We start from the raw sequence: 14,633 nt of genomic DNA on the forward strand, positions 1-14,633 counted from the left end.
ACATACAATTAACAACAATGTCTTCCTATCATTTCCACTGACCTTACAACGTGAGTCTTACAAAGGGGCATGGCATTTATTGAAGGTCGAAAAAAGGTTAGTATCGATATTCTCATACGGATATTGTCGATAGGACCTATCTACATTTATTGAAGGTGGCTGTGAATAGTATCGATATTTTCATACTGATATTGTCGATAGGACCTATCCACATTTATTGAAGGTGGCTGTGGATAGTATAGATATTGTCATAGGGATACTGTCGATTGGACCGATGGTCTCATGAGATGACATTTATTGTCTACCTGATTTCGTTGTTGATTGCGTCGAGCTGCTCCTGCAACATGATGGCGAGGGTCTGTGCGTCGGTGTGGCCGGTGGGAGAGAGCATGTCGTTGGTGCTGAATATGCTCTCATTGTCCACGTCATCCACGTCACTGCCCCCCACGTCGAATGCCTGAGCCACGTTCGCCAACACGTGAGCCTGCTGCAGCTTCTCCCACTCCTGCTCACTCCTCTCCACGCCCCATCCGCCCTATACTCAACAACAAACATACACTAATCAAATAGAATTATTTATTCACACAATGTTGTTCAATAAGTTGATTGTATCAAATAGTGTATCGTCAAAATATAGAATGAATCGAAACAATAAACATGTAAAGGTGCGTACAGATATAAGCGCCACGAACACGCTCCGATCATGAAGTTTACGCGAGACGTTAAGCTGTGTTCAGATTTACGCGCCGCGAACACACTCCGATCATGAACGTTACGCGAGACGTTAAGCTGTGTTCAGATTTACGCGCCACCAACACGCTCCGATCATGAACGTTACGCGAGACGTTAAGCTGTGTTCAGATTTACGCGCCACTAACACGCTCCGATCATGAACGTTACGCGAGACGTTAAGCTGTGTTCAGATTTACGCGCCACGAACACGCTCCGATTATGAACGTTACGCGAGACGTTAAGCTGTGTTCAGATTTACGCGCCGCGAACACGCCAATTTCAATCTGATTGTATTGAATTGCTATTAATTTATGAGATGAAACTCTTTTACACTTGACCATGATATGTGACTAAATATTAAGATACTAATGTCCGGTTTCACTACCCTCAAAAATATAGCCTAGCTATGGTCAATTGGACCATGTCAAATTTGTAAGTCAAACATACAACTGTTCCACCAACAACGGGATTGATCAAAACACCGTCGGTCCAATCCTAACATGGTCAACTCCTAACCTAGCTGTACTTTTCTGAAGTTGGCCAACATGTTAGCTGGCTTGCTATTGGTTACATCTCATTTTGATGAATGGAAATTACTGAGATATTGCAATTATTTAAATGCTAATGAATTGATAATTATTATTAAACGAAAATCCCAATTAAATGCTGTAATATAGTAAATATAGTAACACCCCTATTTAATATCAGTTTTGCTGCTCATATTCAGAGGATAATTTGCGCTGAATGCCCTTTTTACTTTACTGTCAGGCCGTCAAAAATTCAGATTACTGTAATTTTTTCTGTAATAACTCTACTGATTTTTCTTCATATTCATTATTTCGGGGGGGGGGGGGAACGGGCCCCTGGGCCCTCTTTTTATATACGCCACTGGCAAAGACGTTTTGTATAGTCACACATCTATAATAATGTATAATAATATTTCTTATATGAATTGAATACTATCATACAACGAGATTTACAAATCACCATCAATTTTGACAATTTGTTTATGAACAAAAGAACATTCCAACTCTAATGAGATACATTGAAGCAACAAGGTTAATCTAAGGATTGAATAATATAGGCCTACTGTGTAATAAAAGAGTAAAGCAAATCTTCAATTCGAAATCTTCCTTTATTTTCTATACTATAATAATTTACTAATTAAAAGATTCAGAAAACAACCCTAACAAATAACTTACTACAACTAAATTCAATCGCACTAAAAACTTTGAAATTTTTCATTGCGTCAAAAACAAAACATACAAACAAGCAAGGAAATTGATCGAACCAGTCTTTTGACCGTGTTCAAATAATTTGATCGCCCGTTCGGCGGCAGTCAAACTTAACCATTGGTTTGACCGTGGTTGAACGTAACTGGTGTTGGTGGAAGGAATTATTGATGATTTGATCATCGGATAGACTTTAACCATGTTCAAATGCCTTGACCAAGGTTGGTGAAAACTGGCATGAATATTTAGACTGGTTAATCATATGTATTATCTTCGATTTTATATCACGGGGAAAATCTGGTACAAAATATCATATTCATTTATTTATTCAATGTATTCTTATTTTATAATATTTAAATGTTATCCACATTAATTTAGTAACATTTTAGTTTAATTGATTAAGAAATTGTTGAATAATGTCCGCCCTTTTTTACATAAACACTACTTTCTTTTTCAGAAAAAGGGAAAGAGTTGATTGATATACTTTATTAGATAAGAGTTTAGTGTTTATCAAGCCAATGTACATTTTTAAATTTTGACAAATCAGCTAGATGTCATTACTATAAACGGTCAGCTTATCAACTATCTCTGATAATAGATATGCGACTGTACGATACTATTTAATGACAGTGTTGGAATACAAACAAAACGGTCAAGCCAATGTTTAGCTTCAGGTGTAGGACGCACTCGCGATCTAAGACAAGCACATTGTAAAGCAAGGTAGTGAACAGTGCGGCGGTTCAGTCTCGATTCAGCAACTTGACGTTCAAATAGTTGAGTTTGTAACAGCTGTGCCTAGTTGAAAGTTGTGTGTATATTTTTGGCTTCAACATTTTCTGAAATAACTTAATTTATTCAAAGTGCGGTGATATTAAGTGCAAAATTTGACTATAATTTGGTATTTTAATCATTCTAAATTCAAAATTTCTAGCTAATATATATTCTTGGACAGAACTTTGAACTTTAAATTTCCTCAGTAAGAACATAACCTATTTTTTCGGACATTTCATTATTTATAAAAATTTGGGAACAGAATAGTTTTGGGCTATGCCTGTTGTTCTATCCCGATCATATTCATACGATTTGTATATTATATCAACGAATAAATAAATAAATAAATGTTTTTCATCATTGCAAGCTGATTAGAGACATCGATCAAAACCAAAATCTATTCCGCGACCCACTCGTTCTGTTCGCACCTTAATGGGGGCCTCAAATGGGATTTATTTGTGTAGATTTCATTGAATGTTGGTTTAGATTCAAGTTTATAGTGATTGTCAATCTAGCTAAATATTCTATGAACTCTATAAAGAATGAAGAGGAAAGTAGCAACGGAATACATAACATCAATAATTTGATGGAAAGGTAAGTTGGATAACACTAGATTTCAACAATAAAATACATCAATACGGACTAATAAAAAAGTATTTTCCTTGTTGCTGATAGATTTAATGGAATGTTCAACAGAAATTATATTTTATTATCTTCATGAGGCATATTAGAATGATAATTCTGATTAATTATAAATAAAATCTTTATGAGAATGGTGGAGGCTTAATTGTAGACTTGATGAGGCATATGATAATGGTGTTTCTGATTGAATAATACTGACTTTGGTGTTGTCGTCGTCGAGGGCCGATACCCTGCTTTTGTGCTGCCTCCTCTGCAGCGAATGCGTTTCAAAACTAGAATGACTTGAACTACGTACAAAACTAGATGGGTCGCCGCCGCCACTTGGCGATAAACTCCTGCAACAACAAACACAAATCTCAGTGTTCACATGTCAACGTTTCCAACATGCGTTTCAACTTTCACTTCTACAATAATCAGAGTTCGTACGTCAACAATTAATAAGCATGAGCTGTATTGTAATTTCAATAACTATACAGAGGTAATTATCAATTGTTTTGTAGTACTGTTTTTTCAAGAACAGAAACCGTCCCAAAACAGTCCAAAGGGTTTTCTTGTCATGTGAGATTGCAATTTATGAGAACGTAAACCAACATCTGCAGCTACGCTCTAGATGACTAGCCAAATTGATAATCAATACAAGATTCATAAAAAAATATTCGTCCTGTCATAATCTATTTTCGTTTTGAATTGGAAAAATATTAATTAAATAAGAAGACACATGAAATTTCACAAAATCGAATTTCACTGAAGGAGACTATCTACAAAGTAAGTGAAATAACTATTGATTGCCAAGAGTTTAAAAGATCTCTTTTGTCCAATATTGTTGCCTATTATCATGAAACTTGTATGCTCATCGAGACTTTTCAGTTTTATGAAAAATACCTATATCCTCGAGTTTATGAGGATAGGATATGCTATTTGAATAGTCTTATAGTTCTAAAATATCTTATTAGTCGATAGTTCAAAATATATGGTTCATTTCAAAAGATTAAAAGTAGACATTCCGACCCAACTCACCAAAAAAATAAGAAATAAGAAAACATTTGTATAAACTCAATAAAATTAAGGCCATGACTCACATACATTACAAGGAAAGTAGGTTCTTCTAAACCAATGAAACAAATTTTAAAAATGAATTTTCATCATCACATTGTACATAATCTTATTCCATTGAAAAACATACATTTTTGAAAATAGTATAGTCATAAGAAGAGGTGAAATGAAACAAACAAGCAATGAAAAGTTACATCAATGAAATATTCAAATCAGATATGCAGACAAAGTGAAGCCACACCATTAGATGGAGCGGTAGTAGAATAGAATAAATGAGTTGTGAATGAGAATTTACAATGAAGTCTTAGCAACCTTATGAATTGTAAGCTAGCAGTGTACGTAATTTCAAACTCAACACTCAAATACAATATTTTCGTTGTATAATACGTTGTGTATCGCGATTACTCATCATTTTTTATCACTGGTTTCAATAACTGAAATTAATATAATGACAAACACAGCTTCAAGTATAATTCTAAAATGTCCATTTTATTTTACCATTGATGTTAAGGACATTTTTTGAAAAAAATTATAACTGAATTCATTTCAATTGCCATGATAACTCTTAAAAAAGCTAATAGCTAGAGGAATTAAATATATTATGTAGGCTATAATGTTTTTATTGAAATTGTATTTTGAAATAAATATATTGGAGTTGAAACTAAAGAGTAAAAATTATACTTTCTTCTGAATTTATGGTATTTTTAAACTTGAATGAGAAACAATCGTGATTGAAAATGAGTATGCAATAAGTATTATGATTAAAAGAATACTTTAATTCATTGCAATTCATTTATACTTTGTAAATAATAGTCCAGTCAACGTAAGATTATAGAGGGAAAAGTTTGGATCACAATTTTTGACCCCGCAGCTCTTCAAGGATAGTAAAGGGGTAAACATATCAAAAGTCCTCACTCCTAACCCCTGTGCTAAGGGAGTGGGGGTGGTTTTAAAGTACCATATTTTGGTTTTTTGCACATATCTCGAACAATATGCGTCTATCGTAAATTTATGTCAAATATAAAATTAAAGCTTACAAATTAACCTACAAGTTTCATTCGTAACATTTTCCCATATATCTTCTAGTTTTCTAAGTTTTCTAGGTATGAGCTCTCAAAGTTGTTACATTTTGAAGAAAAATCCTTTCAGCTCCGGTTTTTTCATTTTTTTGCCCTTATAACTTTTCAACGATTGATTGAAAAAATCCTTGCTAATCATGAGCTTATGGAGCATCATATTCTCTTCAATTTAATGTATTATTACATTACTTTACGCATCTCCCTACAACTGTTGCAGCCGTTATAGTGTTGGGTGTAGAATCTTCAGTTCAACAACAAGAGATCAATTTTGACAGGGAAATTTGGAGGGAGCGTTTGGAACACAATTTTTGACTTCGCAGCTTTGTTTGTACTAGTTAGAAGGTAAACATATCAAAAGTCCTCATCCCTACCCCATGTGCTTAAGGGATAAGGGTGGTTTAAAAGTTGCGTTTTTCCATTTCTGGTTTACACGCATGTATCTTTGAAACTATCCATTTCAGCAACATGACTAACTGAACAAAAATTAACCTTGATGAATTTCCTACAAGTTTTGTATAATGGAGTTTGGTCATATCTCCTTTAGTTTACAAGATATTCACTTTTAAAAGTGTAAAATCTTCGAAAAGCCAGTTTTTTCCAACTTTTTGCACTTTCAGGGCTTATTACTCAACAACAATGCATCGAAAAAATAAGTACTGAACGTTGGGTTGAAGAGGATTCAATTCTCTTCAATTTGATGAATTATATTCCCATTTAATGCTTTCCATAATTTTTTAATAGCAGCTTTAGTGTTGAGTGTGGAATTCTCAATACTGCAACAAGTATCAACTTGTGTATTCTAAAGTATCAACTAGACAGTATTGCACCTTTAGCACAGAAGTTAGGATGAGGATTTTTAATATGTTCAGCTCCTAACTAGTCTTAATGAAGCTGCAGAGTCAAAGATTGTATTCCAGATATTGTGTCCAAATTACATTGTAAAATGATCTTTTGTTGCTGTATTGAGAATTTCACACTCAACACTAAAGCTGCTAAAGGCCAAAAAGATGAAAAAATCGGAGCCGGAAGACGTTTTCTTCAAAATGTGACACCTTCGAGAGCTCATATCTAGAAAACTAGGAGAGATTTATGGGAAAATGTTACGAATGAAATTTTTAGGCTATTTTGTATACACCAAAAATTTTGGAATGACGCATATTGTTCGAGATATGTGCAAAAAAAATGGTACTTTAGAACCCCACCCCCTTAGCACAGGGGGTAGCAGTGAGGACTTTTGATAGGTTTACCCTCTTACTATCCTTGAAAGAGCTGCGGGGTCAAAAATTGTGTTCTAAACTTTTCCCTCTATATCTTTTTTGAGCATTCGTTGCCTGGACTATAAGTACACTTTTTAGAGTAAAATTGTAATTTTATCTGATTTTGGTAGAGAAATAGCTCAAGGTTACTCAATTTTTTCTCTTCCAAACATTTGTTATGATACGTGTTGTAAACAAAACTAAAGAATGAAGGTAAATAATATGAATGCATCTTAAACCCCTTTAATTGAACTTCTGTTTTTAAATTATATTTTTTCTAATCAACGTATTATACAGACGAAATTACCGTACTAGGAAAAAGCGTGAAAGCTTGTAGGTTAAGCAAGTACGTTGAAATGGTACATTCTAGCTGTTGTAAAATGGGGACTGTCCAGTTTATTCAGGTGACATTGGTAGCTGGTAGCTAGGAGAAAGTAGATCAAGTGAAGTGGTGGAAACGAAATTTTTTGTCAAAAAACTTTGCAAGACATTTTCTAGGTATTTGAGAAAGACAAGCGATCGGATTTTCGCATTTAACCAACAAGACTACTACGGTGGAAAACAGTAAGCCTCAATAATCGTTAGGGGAGTCAGTCAAATTTATTGTTGTATGTAACGAAAAACGTACGAGTGGACGTAGAAAGGTTGATGATGTAGACTTCTCAAGCAACTAGACAAAACACAACAGAAGAAGAGAAAGAAAAGCAACTATAAGTTTGTTGAAAAACGTTTTTGAGTAAATTTACAAATTCCAATAACCAATTAGAATATAGTTATACGAACAATGTACACTTTACATTACTGAGTATTCACAGTATATTACACAAATATTCACTGAATTTGAAAGAAATATTGTTTTTGAGTGAATTGTACAGTATAGTATACACTGAATGAAAGCGGAGCAATTTATTGCTTTCAAGTAATTTATTAAAAACTTTATCTCAATTACCTAATCACTTTTCACAGGAATTGACATATAGTCATCTTATAGTGAGATCTTCAATTTATAAATCCTTTCAGTCACCAAATTATCGACATCATAACAATTAATAGGAACAGAAATAATCAATAAAGATATCCTTTCAAGATTCCTTTTCATGTATTATTGAATGAAATATTTTTATCTCTCCAGAGAAAAGCTCCAAATACAAAGTTTTAAATTACCCACGATTTGATTAATATATCAGACATTTGTTAGCAAAGAAGTTAAGAACTTTGAAGAAAGAAGACGTTTAGAACTACATAGATTCTAGAAAGTTCTACATTGATCATAATCTTGATTCATTGATCTTTTTTTTACTAGATGACTATAAAAATAACTATAGAAACATGACCTTACTCATCTCAAGTAATTTAGTTGTATTAAAACAATTAAGAAATATGAGAGAATTTCAAAATATTTTAATTACAATGGATGAAACTAAAATTATTCCAAAACTTGGATTTTAACATGTTTTCGTATTCCGTAATTATGTTTGCATTATATTCGTAATTCTGGAATCAATAATTACTTTTCGTTTTTACAACAATTTCCTAGCTTCTGTATGAAACAGGTAATAAATCATTCTAAATAGATTAAATAATAGCATTATATTCACCTTGTTAGTGCCTCCGTTTGTTGGATGTTGAAAGATATTTCTTGCTGTAGCATTTGCCTTTTAACATTATCTATTTCTAATCTTGCTTTACCTAATTCCTTAACTATCTCATTCTGAAAAAAAGAAACACATAAAAAATGAAGATTGGTCACGAGTACACAATGAAAGAGATTGTCATATAAATATGGATAAGAGTTGAGAGGGCATGAGAATAAATTTTAGCTTCAAGATGGTTGAGCTACTCTACCTGATAGCGAATATTTACATTAAATTATAGCACATACTTCAAATTATTACTAGAACACTACAAATAGATCTTTGTTTCGAAAACAGTATACAATACGACACCATCAAACTGTCTAGTTTTCTTTAGGGCTACTCTTGAATATAAATGAAAATAGAAATCTAAGTACCCTTTTTAAAATTATTTAGTAATAATATGTTCCGGCTTCCATTATAATTTTTTTCCAATCACATGATAATGGCATCATATAGCCGAAACATGTTGTGACTAAATAATTTTTAAAAGTATACTTAGAGATCTATTTTCATTTAAATATGACACCGCTATTTTTATAAAATAATAATATTACGATGATGGATGGGAGATTATTTTTTTATTACAATAGCAGCAATCGATTATGCCTCGTAACCAATTAGATATGGACTGATATCTAATTATATTTGATGGGAATCGTATTAGAAAATTAACCATTAGTAAATGAATGTACCAATTACTCAACAACGTTAACTATGAACAAAATTTATATAAAAATAGTAAACATATTATGAGCATGATTGAGAAATCACAACTATAAATTAATTATTCAGAGTTTCTGTTTCAAACGAATGTGTATAATACGATCGAATTATCATCAATAGAAAATCATCAATGTTTTCAAGAAAATAGGGAATAAGAAATAGCAAAGTTTGTTTCGGAAATTACTATCTCACCTTCTCAGCTTGTAAATCTTCAGCAATTTTCCTAGTTTTTTCCAGCTCTTGTTGGAGCGCATTCTTCTCTTCAAGCGCATGCATACGTTCTTTCAAATGAACTTGTAATCTTTCATTTGATTCTGGAACAAAAAGTAATTCGTAAATGGAGAATTTAATATACTCGCATATTTCTCAAGGATGATTTCAAACTTTGGAATTAAAAGGAGATATTACTGATGAATGGACCCAACATTTAACTCAACAGTCTAAGAAATGCAAACATAGAAAATATGGAGATGGAGATGTTAGTCTACAAAACTTATCCTACCCGTCTAAGAAGTCCAACTGCAGTATCAAGCACCCGTCGTCACTCATATTTTAAATTACTGTAATAAATATGTCGGGCTGACAAATAATTTTTGAATAGTAGCGCTCATCGAATTTCCATCTAGCTGTTTACCCTGTTGTCAATATTTGCAGTAGCAGAAGTCTTTGGGGTGAATTACAGCATTTAATTTGGATTTTCGTTTAATAATAATAAGTACAAAAATAATTATAATATTACATTGGACTTCAAGTGTTGAACCCCCTATATCCAATAAGATAGTATATAAAGTGCTTGGTTTACCCAGAAATTAATAATAATCTGATAATTAACAATAACTTGTAAATTGCTTTATATTAAATGGCAAAGTGAAAAAACTTCACGACTTGGGTTTTCCACTTTCTACCAGGGCGAACATAATACTCATAGATAAACAATATAATATAGTTTTATATAAATATTGAAATATGTTGGATCTTTAAACATTTCAATTAAATAAAATAATGTGCATTGAATGAAAACTTCAAGCTGTCACAATTTCTCATTTATTAAAAAATCGAAAAATACTTGTGCCTGTTACACAACAATTATCAATCTCTAGTAATATGTAAATGAAGTAGTCATTGTAACCATCTTTCAATTGTTGTAATTTGTAAATGGTTGTGATAGTTTGACAAAGGACAGTTTGGGGTCTAATCCTGTTGTGCCTTCTCATATAAGTATAATAATTGTATATTCAATGAATGAATAAACTTCAAACATTTTCATTCAATATCCCTCACCTTCACTACTACACAGAGAGTGAGTATAATTATTAAAGTGAGTAGTATATGATTATTATTAATGTAGAAATGGAGTAATACTACAGAGTTGTGCAGAGGAAACGCATGTTTTCGAACAGCCAGTACTCGTCAACGGGAGAGGGTATTGCACTGGAACGAATGTTGGCAGGCGACCCATACTATGCCATTTCAGTTGCTATGAGCGTTGGAACGTACAACATCGTGTGTTCGCTGTTAAGCAGTTTTTTTTTAGAAACAATGAATCTGTAGTCACAGTGCAACGCTTTTTCGTCAATATTTTAGAGTTGAGGGTCGAGGTGCAATGTCCGATCGAAATACTGTACTCCGATGGGTTGCAGCGTTTAGGAGTACTAGTTATGTGATGAAAAAGAAACCACCTGGTCTTTCCCGTTCAGTTCGTACTCCTGAAAATGTAGACCGAGTCAGTGTCGTCGATTCGATCGTCTAGGACTAGTAACAACTGCCGTTCTGACTCGGTCTACACTTTCCGGGGAACGGGGAAGACCAGGTGGTTTCTTTTTCATCACATAACTAGTACTTCTAAACGCTGCAACCCATCGGAGTACAGTATTTCGATCGGACATTGCACCTCGACCCTCAACTCTAAAATATTGACGAAAAAGCGTTGCACTGTGACTACAGATTCATTGTTTCTAAAAAAAAACTGCTTAACAGCGAACACACGATGTTGTACGTTCCAACGCTCATAGCAACTGAAATGGCATAGTATGGGTCGTCTGCCAACATTCGTTCCAGGGCATTACCCTCTCCCGTTGACGAGTACTGGCTGTTCGAAAAACATGCGTTTCCTCTGCACAACTCTGTATAATTATCAGCTCCAATACAGTATAGGCTACCTACGTGAGTTGAGTTTCAGTACTTTGCTACTCATGTATGATTTGTTGGTTCTGTACTTAGATATCAATATTGTCTTTTAATTGAATTTTGTAAATGCCAACCTGCCTGCTATAGGATAAAAATTTCCTGATAATCGATTGAACGATAAATCAATAAGAGAATAAGACGTTAATGGTGTCAATACCACTATATTTGTTTAAAATAAATTTAAATTATAGAATCAGGATTCATGACAACACCTGCCACATCTTCAGCTATACCATATATAGGCTACAATAAATTATGACAGAAAGATTAATTGAGTATTTTTCATGTAGAAATGGAGTAATACTATAATTATCAGCTTCAATACAGTATATCAACCTGACTTGAGTTTCAGCACATTTGTAGTTATCAGGCATTAACCATACAATCGAATTGGTAAATAAATAGAAATAATACTTTCAGTATACAATTAGAATACTATCAATTTAGTATATCAACAGAATGTGAACAACGAAAGATGTTGTTGTTGGTTGGATAGATTACCTGATAGTAGTTTATCTACAGTGGTAGAGAGCCTGGTGTTGTGCTCCTCGTTCATCTTGAGCCTCTGGTTGAGTCTGAGGATCTCTGCGTTCTTCTCGTCGACCTGCCCCTCCAGCCGCTGGATGCGATCCTCGGCCGTGCCGTGCCTCTCCTGAGCCTAGTCGCACCCACAATCAACATCACCAACTTACATACATCCAAATACAAATCAATGTATTACAATTGTGATCAGTTCTCAAACCATCCATGTTCTATATCATGTTCCATTGTCCCATAGAAATCGTTACCATAGAAATAAAAATTATTTCTAATCCAATTCTGTTCAATAGAAATTAGTCGTTTGAGTAAAACAAGCAGACACCATGCAATGCTTACTTGATGATTTTCTGATCAAATGTTTATGATCACCTAATACATTTTATTTTATATTACTGCAATTCAAGTTTTAAATTACGGTATAGACAGCAGACATTAACCGTATAGACGGGCGATTCATTTATTTATACATGAAATAGGAATAACAATTAAATAGGCCTGAATGATTGAATGTAATACATTAAACTTCTCAATATTTACCACAGTTATAGAATAATTTCAACAAAATGTATTTATGCCCTCTTTCACAATTCGAGATCAGCAACGTTTATTTGAATATAGGTGATTACTTAAATATTTTAGCAGCTTTTTATTTTGCTGATACCGTATTTAGATGTGTGTAGCTTGGTGCAGTGCAACCCAGTGATACCTTTTCAACATCACTTTACATAATAATATTCTACTTATGTGATTGATTTGTATTGTTGTTTGCTTGTGTATTCATTGAATTATAGACGTGATAATAAGTCCTTTAGTGAAGTTCTAATGAAATATTTCCTATTTGAATTACAGTTCATCGATTAATAAAAAACGAATCTAAAAGAAGGCTTCTTAGAAGTTACGTTCTCTCAAATGCTCCTCAAAGCATGTGACAGTTTACTCGAACAAAGTTATACTTAAGATTCTCACAAAAATCAACAATTCTATAAAAACAACTAATTTGTTAATACGATGTCGATGTTTGTCTGATACTATGATGTGTCTATTAATCATTTTAATATTCAAATATTCTCTGTTGAAGTTACATTTGTTTCAAATGGCAAATGTCAATGGTTATTATGGCAAGTTTGCCGTGGTAGAGAACAGCATTAATTTCAAAATAGATTAGTTTCAAACAGTTAGGTGGGATACAGTTTGAATTTTTAATACGGTACTAATATCCCTAGTAATTAATGTAACAAGTCTTCCATCAATAAAAAGCATGCATCACATCGAACCAAATTGTTCTACTAAAGCACTATTTTCTAGTCCATCAATTAACCAGAAAGAGAATAATCAAATAATAATGAGACAACTTTAAGTAGGAATTAATAGATAATTAGATAGAGGTGCATATCTATATATTATATCATAATATACAGTGCACTGCACCGGAATTCAGTTGTGTAGACTGGGATTTATGAGGAATTTCACATGCATGATAAAGAATAAAAGTTTAGAGAGTAATTTTTCTCACCACAATAATTCAGTAAAAATGTTATACCGTATTTTAAATTGAAATGAGATGTGCAAACAATTTGATAAAGAAAAAATCTTACGGATAAGCAAGCTTCTGTTAAATAACAATAATTTATGAATTGAATATTTAACTAGAATATTTTCTTATTATTTCCATGCATATGAAAAACTTGAAAGCAACTCGATGGAATAATGCAGCCTCAATATTAACTACATGACAAGTCAATGTTGAAAATTCAAAATGCTCTTCAAACCATTCAGTCAATGTCAATGCTTCCTTTGCCAATAAGGCGAGTGTTTCAAAGTGTGTTGAATTTATATAGGTAGGTACCCCACAGCAAAGGATATAGATAATACATATTCGTATACTTCATTGAAGTTTTGTATACACCTAAATTGAGATAATGTTGAATAAATTTACAAGTTGATAATTTCTCTTCAATAATGTATTCAAGGTTTTATATGTCACATGGATCAACATAAATCTGAGAATAAATTCACGAACATTAAACATTAATAATTTCTAAATTGAGTACTATTATACGATAATATATCAATTTAATGCACCCATAAGTTTAAGTGAAATCGATATCAGACAGTGTTATAACAACAGTTAAGAAATATCCCTTAAACGTGTACAGTTATGACCACTCCACTCTCTATACAAATATGGGCTGTGAGTATTGATGTTTGTGTCTCATGATGTCCTTCATTATTTGACAGATGGCTCAGAAATTATAATTTTCAAAAATAAAATCTTCGACAGAAGATTTGAATTTAGGCATGTGTGTAGTGAATGTATGTGTCAAAAAATAAAAAGAATTTTGTCCAAAGGATCAATCAAAATTTTAAGACAACACGAGCATTGGACCCTCAATGCAATACATCTAAATTGCATTGTAATTAGAATTACCTGTAAAAACTATAATAGAAATTGATTAGAAACATGTTTTTAATCTTCCTCTTCATCAATACTTCTTAAAAATAAATTAATTTCCATCATATAATAGGAAAAATAGCATACAATACATGCAATTGACAAAGTTATTTTACAAAGAAACTGTTCACTAATTACTCCTAATATGACAAAAGGTGAAAAGGATACAATTGAATTTATAAAGTTGGATAATGATTGCAATATTCACAATCTTAATTGGATTCTCCAAGTTGATTGTCTTGATTATCAATTCAATCATGAGTAAAGCTTGAATAATTAAACTACATTTCAAGTTTGAGAATGGTATGACGAAATATTTTCAACTATGT

General features: G+C 32.7%; 1 protein-coding gene across 1 annotated transcript in view; it reads right to left on the reverse strand.

Moving 5' to 3' along the window:
* LOC111044223 (liprin-alpha-1) overlaps positions 1-14,633 on the reverse strand; it is a 306,418-nt gene that overhangs the window by 45,719 nt on the left and 246,066 nt on the right. The window contains exons 10-14 of the mRNA XM_039432367.1: positions 11,814-11,970; positions 9,318-9,439; positions 8,364-8,476; positions 3,577-3,712; positions 306-535 (exon numbers count right to left, since the gene is read on the reverse strand). Of these exons, the coding sequence (XP_039288301.1) occupies positions 306-535; positions 3,577-3,712; positions 8,364-8,476; positions 9,318-9,439; positions 11,814-11,970 (758 nt within the window). The remainder of the gene's footprint in view (positions 1-305; positions 536-3,576; positions 3,713-8,363; positions 8,477-9,317; positions 9,440-11,813; positions 11,971-14,633) is intronic.

This window comes from Nilaparvata lugens, chromosome 7, assembly GCF_014356525.2.
Source record: "Nilaparvata lugens isolate BPH chromosome 7, ASM1435652v1, whole genome shotgun sequence".
In the NCBI taxonomy this organism is placed as follows: domain Eukaryota; kingdom Metazoa; phylum Arthropoda; class Insecta; order Hemiptera; family Delphacidae; genus Nilaparvata; species Nilaparvata lugens.